Source organism: Cygnus olor, chromosome 3 (genome assembly GCF_009769625.2).
Source record: "Cygnus olor isolate bCygOlo1 chromosome 3, bCygOlo1.pri.v2, whole genome shotgun sequence".
NCBI lineage: Eukaryota > Metazoa > Chordata > Aves > Anseriformes > Anatidae > Cygnus > Cygnus olor.
The window spans coordinates 3,930,498-3,951,393 of NC_049171.1; the positions used below are offsets into that span (position 1 = coordinate 3,930,498).

The following is a 20,896-nucleotide window of genomic DNA, read 5'->3' on the forward strand; positions in this document are numbered from 1 at the left end:
AGTGGGAAGGTGTGCGGGGCTAGCTGTGGAAGGCTAGGGAGCTGAGTAGGACAGTCAGGCCATGTCTTTTGGTTTCAGAACTGGGGAATGACTATGGCACATTTTTTTAAACTGGAATACATCCACAAATTTTGCATGAAACAGCACAGAGCTTCATAGCATTGTCTCTAAATCCTGTAATTGGTTTTACTAAGTCAGGTGTGCTTACTGCTTAATTAAAGCCAGTCTCATGAAACATGGCCCCAGTGAGGGGAAGCTCATCCTGAGCTTAGCTGGAAAGTGGTCTGCTCGGAGGGGTATGTGTTCTGTATAGGTGTGTTGGGTGGGTGGGGAAAGAGCATTATTACATTATTTTGATCCTTTGTACTGTGTGAGAGATGAATCAATGTGTTTTCTATGATTCTACCTTCCAGTCTGCCTTGGCTGCTGTAACACAGACCATTGCTTCCACAGGTCTGCAACATGAAGAATACAGATAGGGTTTGTTTTAATGTGACAGAGAATGTGCTAAGGTCGTGAGCCACCATCCCATGAAATCCCCATCCAAAGTCCAAGATGAACCTTTGGAGACCATCCTTTCTGGTGTTCTTTGCAGGTGGGTGGCAGAGAGGTGGTGTCTCCAATCCCGCTGATAATACAAGGGTGCTGCTGGGTTGGGTACAGCCTTACTTCATGTGAGACATGCAGAAGCATCTCTACAAGGCATTGGGTGTTATGGAGTAGTGTCTCCAGCATTCTGGACATTATCTACCCTTATCAGTGGCTTTTCATGGTGCTCTTTCATAGCCAATGGAGGTTTCTGGATGTGTGTGGATTCATTGCTAATTGTCCCTGTTGTACCTGGGTTCCTCTGACACATGTTGGTTTTCATTTGCTTGATGACGGTCGTGATTGTTTCCATGTTGATATTAAGTGTGCATGATGCAAGTATGTAAAATTTTTCTCTTTAGAGAGATGAATATGTATGTTAGGTGGGTACTATTGTAAAAAGGACTCTTTAGTGCCTCCATTAGCTTCACAGGATGAGTGCCCCCAAAGAAATCCTAAATCCTCTTAAGAATTTGATGTTTTTCTGGAAAATATCATATAGTAAGTTACAGGTAACTTAATTTCATGAAGCAGGAGCTCCTTTCCATTCTATGTTTCCTTTCTAAGGACTTCTCCAAGAAAGAGCTGGAAAGGCTGTCTGAGCCAGAAGAGGATACGTTATGTGGGCCACCCTAAACTTGGGGACAGTGTACAGAAGTGAGCAAACGCTTCTTTCAGAGCTGGAGAAATATTTAATTCTTGAAGAGGACAAGAGGCTTAGATTGGCTTGGTTCACCAAGTTCTGAAGGCATCAAAATCTCTGTGAGGGGAAGGAGGACTTTTACATAGGGGACACAGTTGGAAGATGATTTACTATGGCTAATAGTACTGTAATAGATATGGCTAATTTACTAAAGGCCTAGGAAGGAGGAATCATGAAGAGGGAATCACAGGAGGACAGCTGCCAGACCACGGTCCCTTGCTTTGTCCCGAGTTAGATGTTTTTGGTGTTTGCATTATGCTTCAGTCTGATGTAGCTGTTTGTTTTGTTTTTTTTTTTTTTTTTTTCAGTGTCTGCCACAGGATTGCTCATTAAGCCCCGAGAGGGCAGCATTGCTGGAGGAACATGGATTACTATTACCCTGGATGGTGAGTTTTAAACTCTTACAAAGTCTAAACTCTTTAAACTCTACCAAAGGAAGAAAGAATCAGCTCTGTTCTGAGACCGGAAGTTGGAGTGACAAATCCTAAGCAACAGATACGTGGGCTGTGGCACCCAGAACATGAAATCAGCTTGAAATTCACAGAATCATAAAGGTTGGAAAAGCCCTCCAAGACCATCTGGTCCAACTGTCACTCTACCACCAATGTCACCTACTACACTATGTCCCTAAGCACCACATCCAACCTTTCCTTGAACACCCAAAAAGAAGTTAGCAGAGGATGGTTTCGATCCATCGACCTCTGGGTTATGGGCCCAGCACGCTTCCGCTGCGCCACTCTGCTGCTGTAACATCAATAATAATAATATCACTACTACTACTATTATTACTTCATAAGCTATTGCTGATGGCTGCTTGTTTTCAGATTTCTTCTAATCAAGATAAGTCAGATTCCTACCTTGTTTATGTAGAACTAGGGCTAGAAATTTCCTCCTTGCTGCCTTATTTTTTTTTTTTATTGAAAGAAATCTGAAAGTCTCTTCATAGGTTGTCTGATGCTGGAGTGTTAAAAACACTAATTTAAACATGAGATCTGTGTAAAAATCACAGAAATTGATATGCCCTGCTCATCTGGGCACAAACCCAACTTTACAAAACTGCATCTGATTTTCAGTAGTGCTGAATATTAACTCCTTGGGAAGAGAGCTGGTTTCTGTCTGAGATGTATGTTCATTAAAATGCTCAAGTTCTGGCACTCAGTCATTTGTAACTGTGACAAATGCTATCAGTCTTATTTTTCTGAATATTGTGATTTCCTGTACAGATGCTGAAATGGAGAGAAGGGCAGCTTGTGTCCTCAGGGGAGATGCGCTTTGAACGGCACTGTGTAGCAGGCAGGGACAATCGCTGAGCCTAGGAGACATTTCTGAGGGAGGAGCAGACATCCAGGCATTGGGAGAGAGGCAAAAATGTTTCTGGGATTGGGAAAAAATATGCAGTTTGCTGCAGAGAAACCACTGATGTCACTTAAAATGAATCTGTGAGCTGGGAGACACCTGTGAAAACAGTCAACAAAGGGGCAGATGTATAGAAGCATATTTCTAGCTGTATTAGATTAAACTACAAAAGCTAAGCATGCTAATTTATGTTCAAACCTTGACTTTCTGAAGTTGAAAAGCACTACAGACAGCTCACTGAAGAAATGGGCTAAGCCGATCCACCTTGCAGCACAGGTGAACTTGAGGTGCTGTCAGCAAAACCATTCAAGACATCAGTAATGGCAAAGACCAAGTAAAACCATTAATTTTACAGGTGCTTTAAGTATCTGTGGGCATGAGGGTTGGTCCAGTGTAGATGGCTGAGGAGATTCAAACTGCTGATAACTGTCAATCTCTGCAATAACATATTTTGGGAAGAGAGCAGGCACTGTATTAGAGGCAAAAAGCCATGCAGCTACATGGTAGGATGAAAGCTCTCTTTACACAAAATTACACAAACATGATTTAAAAAGGAAAAAAAAAGTCCAATTTAGGGCTCTAAATATTGCGGCTAAAGCGAAGCTGGAGTGTCCATTCAAAAATGTTTACATTGTGTGACTGGATGTGAATAGTCCTGTCCTCACAAAGTTCCTCTGTTTGACCTTGCTTGCTTAGGTTCAGCATCCCACCAGGCAGAACACGTCTCTTCAGCCAGCCGGTCCCACCTGGAGGTGTCCCTGGTGAACCCAGACCTGCCCAGGTTGCCATGCGATGTCTCTCCTGGGTATTTTGGCTTATCCAGTATACGATGCAGAACAAGGTATGCTCCCTGACTACACCCTAGAATCATCTAGGTAGGAAAAGACCTTCTAGCTCATCAAGTCCAACCATCAACATGACCTACTGAGTCCCATCACTAACACATGTCCCTTAGTGCCATGTCCACACTTTTTTTAAATACCTCCAGGGATGGGGACTCCACCGCTTCCCTGGGTAGCCTGTTCCAGTGCTTGATCACCATGAAGAAATTCTTCCAAGTACCCAATCTAAATCTTCCCTGGCAAGACCTCTGCCATTTGTCTGGTAGAATCCTCATTTTCTTTTAGTGTCTGTACAGGCAGTTTGGAAGTTTAAGGAATTACTATGACTGCACCTGAGCACCTCCCAAGCTGGGCTGCATTTATCCATGCTTCAACTTGGTGAAGCACTAGCCTAACCATCATGAGTCAGACTGAGACTTGGAGAAACTAGACTCAAATCCTCTAAAGCTTGTAGAAATCTCATTCTTGGATTCATAGCTCCCAAGAAAATCTGTGGATTTTACCAGTTTCTGACATTCTTGCCCTGTCCAAGATCATAGAAGTTATGCTAGAGATGGAAGCAAACATGATTCCAGGCAGCATCTGGGGAATCTAAGCTCTTCTTCCCGGCTGTCATAGCTTAAAGGATATTGTTTGAGTGGAAGGCCAGGTGTGCCCTGAGAGGCTGTAGGGGTGAGCCTGGTGGGCCTCTTCCATCTCTTGCTGCTATGATTTGGTTTGGAGTTAACCCTGCTGAATGCTCTGCTGTGCATTTAGATGCAGCATTCATTTACAAACCCGGATCAAGCTTCCCTGTAAATCTAGGCAGCCTTGGGATATTTTAATAGTAATGAAGAACAACTATTTATTAGTATTAATGAGCACGTGTATATGCTTTGCATTTACATACAATCTGGATGTATGTTCTAGTATAGTCCTATCTCCTACACCTACAATTTCTTGCTGTGTCTTCATATTCTTTTTACACTGTAGTTTCTGAGTTTGGGTTCATAATATTAAAGTGTTTTACTCTATCAATGCCTCAGTGAACCTGGTAAGATTGTCCCAATGACCTGGCACTACCTAAAAAATAGTAAACCCAATCTATATAAAAATAATATAACACATTTTTCCCCCCCCATCTAGGCCTTCATCCCAGGAAGGTTTGTACTATGTGGAGGTGACCTTTAAAGGACGTGTTATTAACAACTTGACCGGGGTGGAGAAAGAAAATTATACTTTCAAGGTAACCACCAAGAAAGGATAGAAGTGATGATGAACAGCTGAAGATATTGAAAGGAGTCAAACTTCAGACTTGGTATCACAGAATATGTATTGAAATAGTATCTCTCATACTGATTGCATGTCAGGACATGAAGGCAAGATTTTCCCTGTGTCCCGTAAAACTAGATGCACCAAGGCATTCAGTCTGGCACTGGATAGGCTATGAGACCTGAGGTCTTTCTGAAGGAAAAATCTGGGTTCAAGTTAAGTTGTCTCTATACCAAAGCCATGCAGTCAGAAGACCGACTTGTGAATTTGTTTTACCTTGTCCACAATTCTTGTCCAAACAATGAATCATGTGTTTTCAGGGCCATATTGCCAGAATTTGTCACTTTCTACTAAATAAGTTTGTACAGGTGTGCATAGTCTGTCTAGCAATGTATACTGAAAATTATGGGCTTATCAAGCAAAGACAGATGCAGATGATGAATACCATGGCACATATGTATGTAATGAAAAAATCACATCACGTATGAAATGCCTATGGGAAATTTCAGCTGTCCTTGTTCTCAGCCCAAGACCCTGTGACCTTGATTCTGTCAGAAATATCAATTAGGGCCTTTCATTATTTCCTTTTGGAGACGAAGTCAGAAACAAGGAATGATACTGTGCTTCAGTGGATTAACAAGGACTATGGAGAGAGATGTTGACAGCTCTAGTGACTGGAATTGCTACCTGAGACCCTTTGCCCACCCTGTTGACTGTAGGTGCTGACAGTGCTGCAGAGCAATTGATGCAGTCCCAGAATCACAGGCTTGGGTAGGACAGCACATCAGGAGGTCCAACTTCTTGCTCAAAGGGTTGGCTATGAGATCGCAGCTGGTTTCTCAGGGCTTTATTCAGTCAAGTTGTGAAAACCTCCAAGGATGAAGATTTTACAACTGCCCAGAGCTCTGCTCAGGTATCTGACTATCACAGCTCTTGTGAACGACCCTTTTACTTCACAGATTCCATGCAAGGCCCAACAGCTGACAGGCATGGATGTTCCTAACCCAGCCAGTTCTGTACCCGCTGGGTTGGGGCACTCAGATGACTTCTGGTGTTGCCCTCTGAGCTGCAGGGTGGTAGCAGTCAGTCAGCACTGACAGGTAGCCATGGCAGGACAACTCCCATGGACACGGTTCCTTCTGGGAAAGGACCTCTCCAGGTCTGGGACAGCTCTCCACACCTGAGATGTGCACGCTTAGGAAAGCTCAGACCTCAGTTCTCATCTCTTCTCTGTTGCTGGGTTGTTTTGAGAGCCTACGACACATCTCCTAGCACAGCATTTTGGCTCTCAGCGTAAAAACACATCCATAGCTGTGTGCTTCAGGACGAGGCCTAGTGTGTTCAGAAGTCACACCCCACCTCTGTGCTAACTTTAAACATCAAGCAAGAAAGCCCAGAGTTTCAGTAAATTGCCCATTAAAGCTGAAGAGTCTTTGGGTGGTTGAGCTAGCTTAGAGAGCTGATGAAAAATCACCAGGGGATGCTGTTAATGAGACACATTCCAAGCTAAATAAAACACAGTGTGTCTCTTTGTTTTGGGACTGGGACCTGGGAGCTATGCGTATTAAAAATTAATTTTGCCTCTGCAGCAGATTGAAAAAGCCTGCTGCAGGCTGCAACAAGTCTGAACAGCTCTGAAGACTTGTGTCAGCTAGTGGCCCTGGCTTTTGTGCTGGTTTTGGCTTCTCTCTCTGCATCTGCTCCAGCCCAGGGAATGTGCTTTGCTCCTCCGCAATGACCATGACTAGAGGGAGTTTATGGCTACACATTCATTTTCCATGTGACTGTAATGAGAAGGTAAAAAGACTGAGCTCTGAAAGGGTCTGAGGCTTGAGGAAGGCTCAAAAAATATGTTATGGCATCCTTGGTTTAAGTCTGGAAATGAGTTTATGTTATTTATTGAGCTGACAGCAGCATCCATGAGTGCAACTGAGGACAGGAGAGGACTCACAAAGAAGGTGGAAAGGATGGAGATGTGAAGGCAGTTCTGAGAAATGGATGATTTGGGGATGGGGACAGGACAAATGCACAAGGGAAGCATACTTTTTCTTTAAGTTTAATGAAATACAGCAGTTAATGACTTAGAATTGGGATTTAGCCAGCTAGCAGTGCTGCAGGCCAGTTTTGTGGAAGTACTTGTGACTCCTGAGAAAGCAGAGAGGCAAATGGATTTTGCAGCATCTGAACAAGCCAGGTGCCTTTATAGATCACCTTAAGCCCAAGACACTTAAATTCCTTGGTGGTCTGACCCTTATTTTTTACCTAGTGTTATTCATTGCCAGAGTGCAGAATGCTGCTCAGAGGAATGACAACAACATTACTCTTGCATTTCAGAGCAGGTGTCTGAGAAATAAGGCACTGAAGCTGTTTTGCCAAGGCCTCCCTGCAAAAAGCAGGGCTGTGCCTGTGTTAGTGAGCAAAGCAGGGTCAGGATGTGGACTCTTGTGCATTTGGAAGGAGGCTGAGGACAGCCTTCTTCCACTTCTAAGGGGTCTTTGTGTGTTCCCCATCTTCTGAGGAGCTTGCCTCAAAGTACAATCTCTACTCTTTCTTGGACTCTGTTTAAGACAAAAATTGTGCCCCATAGTAGACTTCAGTATTTCCTTGTTGTTTCTTCAGGTGGCAAAGTAGCATTTTCCTGAACACATCTCTGATACTGTATTAAGATGGGTCAATAAAAGCCTTTTCTTGGCTACATTGCTTTTAGGTACCCCACAAGCTTGTTAAATGCTAGTTGAAGTCTCGGTTCTGTGGTGTAGAAATAGTTTTTTAAGAGGATATTACTGATGGTGCCACAGTGCCAGATGAAATGGAGGTCTCAACTTCAGGAAAAAAAAAAAGGCTTAGAAATTCTTTAGCATATGAAATCACATCTTCTGGGATTGACTCCAACCAGGATGGGCAATCTTGGCACAGAGAGGTTGCAAGAAATAGCAGCAAGCCGGACGCTGAATGCAGAGGGGGTAAGAAGGGGACATCTATACATGCTCCCTTTTCAGATCAGGACTCTGCTTCAAAGATCGAATCCTAAAGCACGACTCTCTGAAATGTGCGTGCCAACTGTGTTGTGAGCAATGCATAATCAGATCTTGTTGGGCTGCTGTGAAAATGACTGCTGTTTAACTACAAATTTCTCCTTGCAGTTTTCTGCTGCACAGACACCTGTGGTTTACCAAATTAGCCCACCATCTGGCATCCCAGGTACGGGACCTTTCTTTAGGCTGGAGCCCACTTTAATTATTATTTGATGTTCTATACCATCTTTCTGCTTATGAGGGATCTTTGTTGCTGGGGTTCGAAATAGGCACCTCCAGAACTTAATGTCCAAGCTCATGCTGAACAGGAAAATGGGTTTGCACAAGGAGTCTGCTGCCCTGGGTACAAGAGAAGTGGGTAATACTCTGTGACTGCTGGGTTATTTGGCACGTGGTTTCTGCAGCCCAGCTTTGCCTGAGTACAGAGATGCTGCAGAGGGCCAGATCTGATTGATCTCAGATTAAGTCATCTGGCCCTGTTTATTTCACAGTAGTTTTGAGGGTTGTTGTAGGTGCTGATGTTGTAATGTCATACCAGTCTTTTAATTAATAGGGTTTCAGATCAGTATTTAAAGTCGCATGATAAGGCAATCACTGGTTTTGTTCTGAACAACTACCTCGGGTTTGGAAGGCTTTTTCCCTGTTGCTATTCTGTTGGCATTTCCAGGCTTCTTTGAGCAGCTTGAAGTGCTTATTTCCAAAATAAACCAGGTGTGGTTCACCTGGCCACACGTAGGCATTTACATTAGGGAGAGTTGAATCACCCTTCATGATTTTTATTGACTAATATGGGTTAGACCTCCACTGTCTATGGGGAGCTCAGAAAATCAACACACATGGTAGAACCTATGTATCTACCTACATTGTAGATATGCTAATTGAGAATTTTGGTCTCTGAATTCCCTAAGTACTCCTTTATTGTACCATGTGTTAATTAATCCTTATATTATCCTTATTTTTATTTAGGTCCTGCTTCAAGGACTTAATTTTAAGCATATGTGCTTAAACATAGTATGTTAAAATGTTTATCCTAAAGGTAAAGCAGCTGCTGTACAGCTGCTTTGTGGGTATGATCTGTATTGTGTATAACACAATAAAATTGATTTGTGCTGAGGTCCCTGACCCTGTCTAGCATATAAACACTAACACCTAGCGCATGTTGGTGATGCCATTTTGGTTGCTTCATGATGTTCTGCAGTGGCATTTGGATAGGATGGTGGTTTTAGTTCACAAATGCGAGGAGATGTCGTCTTAGTACAAATACCAGAGTTCTGCTGAAAAATCTAGAATGGACTTTTTCAGTGGGAAACAGATGTGTGTTTTGGGGCAAGTGGATTTAAGTGTACAGTTACCTTGAACTTCGATAGAAACTGAGAGTAGGCATGGGTACAGCCAGTTGGGTAACTCTCTGCATTAATTTGCAAAGACCAAGAATTTCTTTGGTTCAGCTCACAAAATCTGCAAATGTAAATACTCTGCTTTTAAAAGACTCTCTTCAATTTCTATTTCCTTTTAAACAGGAAATTTAATAGAGATATATGGGAAGACAATTGCTGGAAGATATGAGACCTTGGACTTCAATGTGGATTATATTGATGGGTAATTATATATAAGCTGCTAGCTGCCCCTGCCCCTGTAAATTGCCATTTCTTCTATCAGCCTCTGTGAAAGCAATAAATTGCAACCAGTTGGCCCAGAATTGCCATTTAGTACTTTTGTGCTTTATTGCAGCTCATGAGTTGGGCTCCAGCAAACTTTGTTAATCTAATTGCAACTGGTCCATTAAGCTAGTTGGTTTCTTTACTGGCAGCACAGTCAATCACGGCTCAGTGTGAATTGTACTGTAATTGCGTTTGGTTGCTGTAGATCTTATTTTGGCTAACAAATTAAAATTTAACTAATTAAAATAATGTCAGAATCTAAAAGTTAAATAAATTTTCCCTTCCATTTGCATTTTTAGAAATACTATTAGTTTGAGGCAAACGCTCTGGTGAGTCAGAAGACAAAAGCACAAGTATTTTGAAACAAAAGGCTTTGTTTTTCACTGCTTTAAACCTTCTCTGGTCACTTCCTTGTTTTCAAGAAAGGTTTGATTTTATTTTCTGCTGCCTCTAGGGTTATGCACCGCAGAGTAAAACAGGTAGTTTTATTTTTTTTCTTCCTTTTTTTTTTTAAACTTCAGGACATCAGGACTGTAAGTACAGTAAATCCAGAATGAGCATGAATGCTAACCTGATGTCTATCATGTATACATCTATATGTTTAGAAATATTCAATATTCTCAGCTACTACTGGGTTATGTTTTCCTTGCTCTTGCCTCAATGTCAGTGAAGAACTAAGCCCAGATGGATAAAGATCAACTATTAATCTATAGGTACTCTAGCGTTTTTAGGATCAGTTCAGTAGCCAGGGAAGGTATATATTCTTATTACTTAGAAATTTTAATTGCAGCAGATATATGACCACTACATGTTTTCATAGCTAGTTGTTAGACTGAATGGATTAGTCTCTTGAAATTTAACTAAATTCTCTTCTAATGTGAATGGAAGTCTGGTGCAGATACCTGCCTTATCTTTTATCATCCCTACAGTTTTGCTCACTGGACACACATTACCATCCTTCGTTCAATACTAATTACTGTTTTACCTGTCTCTAGTGGAAGTGTGAAACCTTTGATCCGTGAGCAGAAAGGATGGTTTGTCTGCAGGTTGCTTGTGCCTGCATGCTCCAGTGCTAGATTATTCATTTACAGATTGACCTCCCTATAGCCAAAAAGGAAATGGCTTCAAAATCTTAGCATACCAGGCAGGTTCACATCCTAGCTTCACATGAATACTTTGCCCATTTTTGGTGTGTTAGTAAATACGTACCAGGTGGGGGCTTGGACTTGAGCAGAGCCATCTGTCACTCAGTCACGCTGATTCAGGATTCAGATGGCAGAAGAAAAAAAAAAAAAAGCCTTTTTGTAGTTATAAAAGTGTTGTGCATGCTTTTTCAGGCTATGAATGGGATGTGACGGTCCAATGATGAATCATTTTTGCAGCACTGATTTTTTTTTTTTTTTAAGGATGAATTGAAGAAAGGCATTGTAATACCAGGAATCTCTATTAATAAAACCAAACTCTTAATAAAAACTCCTAAAACTACTCTGAAGCATGGGTCATAGCAAAGCATTTTACTTATTTTCCTTAATTGCCTATTGATTCTCAAAGAAATTTTACCACCTTTTGCTTGCTATGCTAATTACTGTGAACCTATTGCTCCCACCTGATTCCTCTTCTCCAGGTGAAGTTTTCTTTCTGTATCAGTTCTTTAAGGTGGGAATACTTGATTTTGCTCTTAGGAGTTGGGTGATGTTTAGCAGAGGTTGGGTGATTTTTAGCAGAATATATTTTACAGGCCAAGATATATAAAGTGAATAAATAAAAATTAGGATTTGTCCAGTTTTCTAGATTAATAAATGCTAGATACCAGTGAGGGGAAACTCCTGGACCTTTTGAAAATACTGGCTGCTGATTTTAACAGAATTATGATTTCATCTGGGAAGTTATTGTCTGTCCTATCTTTTTGTTTGTTTGTTTTTTCTCCTAGACCAGCTATTCTTATGGCAGAAGGAGATGGATGGACCAGCCTCTGCTCTTTTGCTGACAGACAGACTGGAAGCATGTCAGTTCTTGACCTATCTTTGGTTTGTAGTGGTGCAAAAAAGTGTTTTTTTTTTTTTTTTGGCAGGTTTTTTTTTTTTTTTTTTTGCTTTGTTGTAATACGGAGAGGGACCATGAGGAGCTAACCAGGCAGCTGGGATGGCTCTCTGCACCTCCAGCTGTAGCTAGATAGGGCCAGGGCCCATGCATGATATGTCCTTGCTGCATCTATGCTATTCAGTTCTCAGACTCCAAAGCAACATAGCCATTTCCAATCTGTCTATTGACCCTGGTCAATTGATGCACATCTTCAATCATGTATGAGCATCAGTTTGAAAGGTGGATTAGCTGGCCTGGGCCCAAAGTGAGCAAAGAGAGCTTTAACAATTTAAGAGCATTGGCAAGCAGGCCCTGGTGCTGTTTGTTTTTTGGTATTCATAGAATCACAGGATGGTTTGGGCTGACAGAAACCTTAAAGCTCCTCTGTTCCAGCCCCCTGCCATGGGCACGACCCCTGCCCCCAGCCCAGGCTGCCCCCAGCCCCATCCAGCCTGGCCTTGGACACTGCCAGGGATGGGGCACCCACAGCTCCTTGGGGCAGCCTGCGCCAGGGCCTTGCCGCCCTCATTGTGACAAATTTCTCCCTAACGTTTGATCTAAACCTCCCCTCTTTGAGTTTAAAGCCGCCCCCCCTTGTCCTGTCCCTACCCCTGACACAGAGTCCCTCCCCAGCCCTCCTGCAGCCCTTCAGGCCCGGGCAGGCCGCTGGGAGGTCTCCCCGGAGCCTTCTCCTCCCCAGGCCCAACACCCCCAGCTCCCTCAGCCTGGCTCCAGAGCAGAGGGGCTCCAGCCTCTGCTCATCCTCGGGGCCTCCTCTGTGCCTGCTCCAGCAGCTCCACGTCCTCCTGGGACATAGGACATTATATAATAAATAAACATTATATAATAAATATACATTATATATAATGTAATATATATAATGTATATATAATATAATGTAATAATATAATAAACATACATTATATATCCTGGACATTATATAATAAATAATAATAATAAAAAATAATAAAATATTATATATTTTACGAATACGAATGATGCACTTCTCATGGAGCCTGTGAGCCCTGGAAGAGGGAGGCTGCTTTTACAAGGAGCTGGGGAAGAACCTGCTCCTGCAGAAGTTAGTGCCAAGGCTTCTCAGCAAGCCCTCTTATTGCGGCTCCCAGGAGGAGAACTTAAATGCAAATGGGAGTTGATGATGGAACTTGTGTTGTTTCACAGCTCCCAAAGGTTGATGTAGCACCAGCATATCTTGCTTAATTGCTACCCATTCCTACTTACAGACTGGGGATATACAGAAGAACAATTAAGTGGAGAAACACCAGGAAGTGCTATGTTTTCTGGAAGGTTTTGCCTAGGAAAAACAAAAAAAGAAAACCCACCATAGTCTAAACTACACCAGTGGGACAGTTTTAAGAGTGGGAGGAGGTGTGAAAGTGTCTCTTGAAATACTCCTCCGTCTCCTGTCCCCAGTACCATGTCTTAAAGATAGGTCCTCAGTTGTGCAAATCAATGACTGGGTGTAGATCTGGATCTTGCCCTCAAACTCTTAAGTAGCCTAGAAATGCGAAGTGTGATCTCTTTGCAAGTCCTTGCGAACCATGCCCAGAATGGAGATTTGGTTACAAAAATGCCATTGATTTGCATGGGAATTAGGTACCCAAACCCTTTTTAGGAGCCATCTCTGAGTGCTGCAGGGAAGATGCCAGGCTGGACCTGGAGGGGAGGAGCAGCATCCCTACCCCCAGGAGAGTGGTTTTAGGGGCAGCCTGCCTGTGTTATCTCTGCAGCACGGTCCCAACTGTCCTGTCTCTGTTTCCTCTAGCAGGAAATCCCATCTCTGGTACTGATAAGAGATGTGTTTAAAATACAAAAACCACAGGTCCAAACGGAAAATTCTTTATGCTGCTTGGCAAATTATTGTTTAAATTTCTACAGATGGAGTCATAGCATTATTGATCTTCCCCTACCCCACCTCCCAAAGCAGTTTCTGTGTTTAAAGTTCTCTCATCTTAAGAGCAAGCTCTAACCTCTTGCTGAGACATGAGCTCCCTCCATCCTGTGCAGCTCCTCTCCTTCCAGAGGCATGAGTCTGAATTGCCCTTGTCAAGTTGTGAAGCAGAAGAAAAATGGAGCAAATTGGATTTTAGGCCCATTTCTTTGTGTAAATCCTAGGTTGTATTCCCCTCTTCCCCTCAGCTTTTGTCCTACTATTTGCCTTACCACATGGCAAGACTTGTCTGCCCTCAGCTCTTGTTTAAAATGGGGATTCTGAAAGTCACCAACAGGATCAGCTTCTGGAAATAAAGGGGTCAGACTGAAGTACTGAGTGTTTCTGGGAGGCACCTGAGCTGCTGAGGTTGTGATGGTCAGTGGGGAGGTGGGTTGATCTCCCAACTCACCTGTTTCTCTCCCTTGTTTCTAAAGGGGGTCAGTCATGACTGTCTCAGAAGTGGAAGTCCACATCTTTGCTTGATTAGATGATTCTTGCTCTATCTTGCTCTTTTTGCTCCCAAGGCTCAGCAAAGTCCTTTTGTTTTTCCGCAGCTACCCAATTCAGGCAGAAGATGGAGTGGGGACTATGCAGTGCCAGGTGGAAGGGAACCACATAGGTTGGTGAAAAGGGGAGGGGGTGGAAATCATGTTTCTACTCTAGCATGTTTCGCTACTCCTGCAACTCCAGAGGTTGGAGGGTATCCATAGAGTTAATTGGGATTTTTTTGTTGTTGTTTGATTGTTTTATTTGTGAGATTTCTTTAACTCTCATAGTATATGTTAAAGTATTCTAGCTTTTTCATTTAAATCAAGAGCAGCTCTGCTGAAATCAACACAATTGTACTGTTGTAAGAAAAGTGTAAGGAAGAGGAGAATCAGGAACATGACATCTGGAAAAGGTTTGGTAGGATGCACTCTTCATAAAGCTCTCTGCGTTTCTGCCATAAAGCACATTTCTTTTCTCTCCTCCAGGGTCCCACAATGTTAGCTTCTCAGTGTTTAACAAAGGAAAGTGAGTAAAAGAGCCTTTCTCTCTTTTTCTGTAGTTTCATATGGGTATATAGCTCCCTTTCTGAGTCCAGAATAAGTGCATGAAATTTTATTGAAGTTTGTGTTTCATTACTTAGAAAGGTTTTGCTAACTTGAGATGATCATCAGATTAGGGATGAAAAGGGATGATATGCCTTCCTGCCCCAAGCATCTCTGCTTTGTGGTTCTAATACTTCATTTTCAGTGCCCAAAACACAAGTAATTTAAGTCCAGCTTGAATAAAATACTTTTACCTTGCTTTTAGCTCTTTTTACAAATGGGAAAAAAATTAGATATGAAGGAAGAGGAGGTGAAAACACTTCCAAAACCATACTTTTTTTTTTTTTTTTTTAAATGGTAAAACTTCTAATAAAGGGTCTCAGTCATGTAATAGTTTCTTGAATCAATGCCTTGATGTGTGGGTGAAGTTAGTTCTTGTAGAAATGTTCCTCTGGAGAGCAAGTGTCCAGGTCTGCCAAAGGAAGGTCTGCGCTCACTTGAATGGCCAAGGATCTCTCATGCATTTCTCTCTCTTGCAGATCAGCAGTACACAAAGATGCTTGGCTCATCAACGCCAAACAGGAGCTTTTCTTGTATCAAATGCATTCAGGTACTGATCTGAATCACCTCAACGGTTGTCCTGTCTCGTGGCAGTGCCAGCATTGTCTAAGACCTTGCATTATGCCAATGGGATAATATTTTTGTGCCCTTATTTTAGCTGTGTAGCCCTAGTAGTATGGTAAGCTTCCTTATGGGCTGACTACACAAAGCTGCAGACCAAAAATTTCAAGATTACTAGATATATTTGCTATGGCTGGGTATGCTGCTATGGACCTCATTCTAATCTGCAGTGAGTTAGTATTCCTCTTAAGGATACGTTTGAACTGTCTCTTTTGGACAACCTAATCTCAGAGAGAGTCAACCAAAGCACAGCAGTGTGCCAGGGTTTGGGATGGAGTTGCTTTGTCATTGTTCCTTGTCCTGTCAGGTCACCAGTAGGCTTGGGGTGCTGGATTTAGAGGGGCTTTGTTTCACCTCTCCCCCTTAAGTCACCCTGTATCTGGTAAGAATGAGATGCTGGCCATAAAAGGCTGCAACACAGGCCTTAGAATGAGATTAATCATCTCAAGGAGAGTTGGTAAGTGGCAGGTTTTTGTACTATTAGTCAAAAAAAAAAAAAAAAGGCAGACTAAGGCAAACTGTAACCTCCTTGTGACATTTCCAGCTATGAGAACAGCAGACAATAAGTTTCTGAACACCAGCCTGAGATTATGGCCATGAGCAAATAGTGTCAGTAAGGACCTGTGCCTAACAGTCAAAAGAGAATTAGGGGATGAGCACTGGGCAGCCTTTGACCTCAGTCAGTGGTTGAATAAAGCTGAAAAAGACCCCTTAATTCACGTGCACAGGTCTCCAGAAAGGTCCCATCACATTTCTGCCATTCCCTTGACCTGTCAAGGGGCTGAAATTAATGTAATGGATGCACTGTTATTTTATGGGCTGTATCTCAGGAGCATGGTTCAGAATATAACAAAATACTTCTTTTTCTTTTTTTTCTTCTTTTTTTTTTTTCTGAACAAAGTGAATACATAAACAATATACAAAATACAGTTATAGCATACAACTAGTTTCACCTGTAAATTCAAAGCAGTTTGTAATGGAGGGTAATTTCATGTCTTTATTTGCAAACTGAGGAACCCTGCGTGGAGTTGGCTGTTAGCAGAGCACCAGCAGAAACAAAATGTGCCAGATCTTTCCAGTAGACCACTGCAGTATGCAGTAGTCAACACTGACAAAATAAAGTTAAAAATCTGGATAACTAGCAAAGAAAAAAATATAAATTTGTCAATCTGGGCAAGCTTCTCTCATGTTTACTAGTCTTTTTTTTTTCAGAACTGTGTGAAATACAACTGGCTGGTTAAACTAGGGCATCTGAGTGCAAAGTGAGTAAATGTCATCAAGGAGAAAAATAGGTTTCCAGTGTAGAAGGGCATAACTATAATAAGATCAAATCATGAAAGATTCTTGTAGTCATGATGTGGATGTTTGCCATCAGGTGTTCAGCTCCCTGCATTTGTCCCTGAAGCCCATGGGACAGTTGGAAAGCACGGTAACATCTAAAACTATGGACTAAATTGAGACGCAAGTCAGACAAGGTCAAAAGGATTAAAACAATTTTAATTCCACTTTTTTTTTTTTTTTTTTTTTTCCCAAAGCGCCTCAGTAGTACAGAATATACCGGTTTGCAATCTGAGCATGATAGATGCAGCCGCTGCTAAGTAACAGTCCAAGCATTACACTATTTCCCCTGTCATGCAGCCAAGTTATCCGTGTGGTTCATTCCTGGTGTAATCCCAGTGGCTGCCAAAATCTCAATGAAGGCTCACTGAAGCCTGTTTTATTTACAGGAGCCTGTTCCGGTTGGAAATAGTGCAAGTGCACTGTTGGCTTTGACAGAAATAGGGCTGGAATTAATCTTTCCTACGCTTGTTTTCAGATTCCCCTTTTCCTTCCTCTGCAGAAATAGCCTCTGTGTTTCCAGCTGGTGGAAGTCTTGGAGGAGGCACTGATCTCACCATCACAGGGGATTTTTTTGAGGAGCCAGTGCAGGTCACCTCTGCAGGTAAGAGGAATAATGCACTAAATGTTTTTTTTTTTTTTTTCCAGTACACAAAACCCAACTGCTCTTCATAGATAATGACAGCATGGGAACTGTACTCACCATAAAGGAAGGTCCAGTTATTTGGACTATGGGAGCGAACCATTTTCCTTGCTTGATAGTACAGAGACTTCTAGCAAAGTGTCAGCTCCTTTTGGAAGTAAAGATGGGTTTATTCTGCTGCTCAGATGTGTTTCCAAGCCTGACATTTGTCTCCTTTCCCTGCTGCCAGGTGTCCCCTGTAAAGTCAAGCATGTCTTTCCCCAGCAAATCATCTGCACCACTGAGCCAGTCGGCAAGGGCAGGAGGCTCGGTGCCCCCCAGCCAGGTATGGTATGCAATAACCAAAGGTCCAAACAGGCAAAACACAGTGGAAACAGAGGGTAGAAATCATTTGGTGTGAACGTAATCAAGAAATAGGACTTTCCAAAGTATAAAGCTGGTTTCTCCTAGGTAGATAATAAGGAAAGGCAAGGTGGGGAGCTCAGCCCACCACTTGCATGGGTTATGGTGGGAGAGATTTCAGCCTGGTGTGTAGGGCTGAGGACAATAAGGGGGGAAAATGTACAGATGATATTTATAGTATGGATGTCTGGATGAAGCATTGCCGTAGGAAATTACTGTGCATAAATTGAAGTTTGGCTTATTTTGACTGTGGATCCGTTCAGTATCTCTTCCTCCAAGAGCAGTCCCGTAAGCTTGGTTGGAAGCTCTGTGCTCTGCAGAGCCAATTTATTATTAAAATTTTCTATCCTGGCCTGCCTCCTTACACCACTGATTCTAGCATGTGCTCTGGGGTTTTTGTTGGCTGCCACCGAGAACACTTTTATTTTAACTTTCTAGGAAATAGAGGGCTTCTCTTTGAAGTTTGGGATGATGCCTCTGATCTAACAGAAACAGGTCCTGGATATAGATGGCAATTTGTACCTAATGCCAGCTCCCCAGTAAGATTTCTGTCTGCGGCAAAGCACTCCTTCAGGTACTCAGTGATCTTAAAAAGAGATGAAGCCACGGCAATCACCTTTAGCAGTGTAAGAGGTAGCAATAACACCTGACAGTTCTTTATAGCAGAGACTGACTACATTGCTCCTTTAAATCAAAGCAAACCCTCTGCTCTGAGGTCCTTTTGAAGCTCAAAATATTCAGCAAAGTGTTTTATTTTTCCCTTTTTGCTTTCACTCAGTATTTCTGTTCTGCCTGCCCTAGATGTGCTGAAATACCACGAAATAAATTGCTGCAGCGGTAGAAGGAGCTGTAGTCAGTCTGTCTTGGGCTGGTGCTCTGGCCAGATGCAGAGGGGTCACATCCTTGGATGATGCTGGCAACTGCAGCTCAGGTGGTGCCAGTGGAAATAAACTGCTTCGCCCCAGGCGACAAAATGTCTGAGCTGTGTTGGTGCCCACTGCGTGGGCCTCTTGAGATGCACCTATGCAGAGCTGTGCAATGCTCATGGACATTTTCATTTTTTCTATCACTTCTGTACTTTTCTTATTTGAACTTGTGAGAGATTTTGAGCATTTTCCTGCCTATTCAGGGGTAGGACTTTGCTTGAGAAGTAATGTACAAACCAGGTGTAACCACCAACAAAACCCTACTTATTTTCACAGAGCTGCTTTTTTCTTCTTTTTGAAAACTTCTGTGAAACATGAACACCATAACATGTGAAAATTGGTCATTTTGAGGTTCTTCCAGTCTTAAAATCTAAGGGCGTTTTGTTGTAACTTGGTCCTGTGCCCTTCCCTTGTTACTTGGTGTATGTGCGGAGGTGGAGTGCGGGGTGGCAGGGATTTTACACTGTTTTGCACGTTACGCATGTTCTGCTTTTGCTTAGCTCCAGGCTTCGTGGATTTTTTGTGGCTCCTCAGACCAACAACTACACCTTCTGGATTCAGGCAGATGGACAGGCATCTCTGTACTTGAGTTTGTCTGAAGATCCAGGACATAAGGTATTACTTCTGGTATAGAGAAAAATAAGGAGGTAACAATAGGAAGGGGTTTTAATTAAGGTCACCACAACCAGGAATTCCCCCAGCATGGGGGCTTGTTAGCCCTTATTATACATCTATTGGAGAGTGAAACTGTATGATTATATTTGGCATTTTACATCAGCCCTATCAGCTGCCCAGCTCATGAAAACATAACATCCAGAGTCTTTGAATTTCTTTTACTGAAGACATTTTTGTTTGCATTTAAGGGACCAGAACTGAAGATATCCTTGCAAAGCTACATGGGGAACTGCTACTGGGGCTAGGGTCAGCCATAAGAATTATATTTGTTGTGGTATTAAGCCTTAAATCAAAGTTCTTTGACATGATTTTTTTTTTTTTTTTTCTCCGTGGAGTAGGAATGAATGCTAACCAGCAAACCACTGCTATCAGCCAGAAGCACAAGTCTGGTTTTGGAGCTGTGGGTGCTGTATTTTGGTGCTAGAGAAATGCCTCTGATTGATTTGGTTGGTTTGGACACAGGTGAGAATAGCTTCTATCCCCGCTGGCAATTCTGAATGGTCTGGGAACTGGGTGAAGAACTGGAGTGAGAGCTGGCAGCCGAAATCGCAGAAATTTGAGCTAACTGGTGGCCTGAGGTACTACCTGGAAGCACTACATCACGGAAAGGCACCCAGCAATGGGATGAGAGTTGGAGTCCAGATACATAACACCTGGCTGAATCCCCAGGTGGTGAACAGCTACTACAGGGAGAGACATGAAATTCGGGCTCGTGCCTTGCATCTTCCAGAAGTGCAGGTCAGTGCTGCCTGCTTGGCCCTGGGTGAGCAGGTGACCTCTGGGGTTCCTTCCAACCTACACCATTCTGTGGGAGGTAGACTAGCCCTGATTCAATTGACAAGGATGGTAGCAAATCCTAATGGTAAAGGTCTTGTTCCCCCCTTGTTTTAACCTGCTGAGTTAGTTGATAAATACTGTCATGGGAGCTGAAGGTGTCTGCAGCTTTCTCACTCATTGGTAGGAGGATATTTTTATGGTTTTGTTATAATTTGCTAATATGTTAAAGTGCAAGCAATGCTTACTCCCCTCAGGTTTTACCTTGCTTGTTACCTTGTTCCTCCTGTTAATTAACACAAGCTTAGGATGGTTTCTATTTTTTCCCCACCTATTGACAGAGCGCTGTGTATGTTACCAGAATGACTCTATATTGCAGTTGTGTGGTAGAAACTTTCAGCTTGATGAAGTGCTTGCGGCTGAGGAATTCTGTCCTCATGGTTAGACCTCAGGGCTGCAGGTCAGGAGCTGGAGGGTCATTCATGACTTCCAGCATTTCTGTGCAAATCGTGTATCCCTTGTGCTCCTGTTAGTTTGAGATCAGGAGCTCCAGGTGTGCGTCAGGAGAGACCATGGAAAGTGAACATGGTTTGAGAGTAGCCGAAGGGCCCCTTTACAGAGGTTTGAAAGGACATGTTTGCTCTAAGTTCCTCCCTGGTAGATGATCTGCATTGCAGGCTTGAAGTCTTTGTGTCTCATGCAGCTTGTACCTGTTTTCATCCATACATTCACTTCTTTGCTTGGCAGATGCTGACTGTGACTGGTACAGGGTGGTTCAGTATCTCCTGGAACAACGTCCTCCGCAGAATGATCCACACAAATGCTACTGCTCAGCAGGTAGGTGTCATTAGACACACACACCCAGTCCTCTGCTGGCTGTAACTGGTGGAGCTCTGGTAATTGACAGCCAGATTGACAGATAATACCAAATTAAACATTCGGCCCAAAGGCTGA

The 20,896-nt window shown here is 42.7% G+C and overlaps 1 protein-coding gene and 1 non-coding gene across 2 annotated transcripts in view; one reads left to right on the forward strand and one right to left on the reverse strand.

Moving 5' to 3' along the window:
• The first annotated feature begins 878 nt into the window (after window positions 1-878).
• Window positions 879-20,896, forward strand: part of PKHD1 (PKHD1 ciliary IPT domain containing fibrocystin/polyductin) — a 254,208-nt gene continuing 234,190 nt past the window's right edge. The window contains 16 exon segments of the mRNA XM_040550788.1: window positions 879-927; window positions 1,600-1,677; window positions 3,344-3,488; window positions 4,615-4,714; window positions 7,884-7,941; window positions 9,296-9,374; window positions 11,367-11,441; window positions 14,027-14,091; window positions 14,447-14,486; window positions 15,043-15,113; window positions 17,025-17,126; window positions 17,395-17,490; window positions 18,006-18,141; window positions 18,994-19,108; window positions 19,631-19,906; window positions 20,690-20,779. Of these exon segments, the coding sequence (XP_040406722.1) occupies window positions 879-927; window positions 1,600-1,677; window positions 3,344-3,488; window positions 4,615-4,714; window positions 7,884-7,941; window positions 9,296-9,374; window positions 11,367-11,441; window positions 14,027-14,091; window positions 14,447-14,486; window positions 15,043-15,113; window positions 17,025-17,126; window positions 17,395-17,490; window positions 18,006-18,141; window positions 18,994-19,108; window positions 19,631-19,906; window positions 20,690-20,779 (1,575 nt within the window).
• TRNAM-CAU lies at window positions 1,963-2,034 on the reverse strand. Its single transcript has one exon. It is a non-coding gene; the product is annotated as a tRNA-Met (tRNA).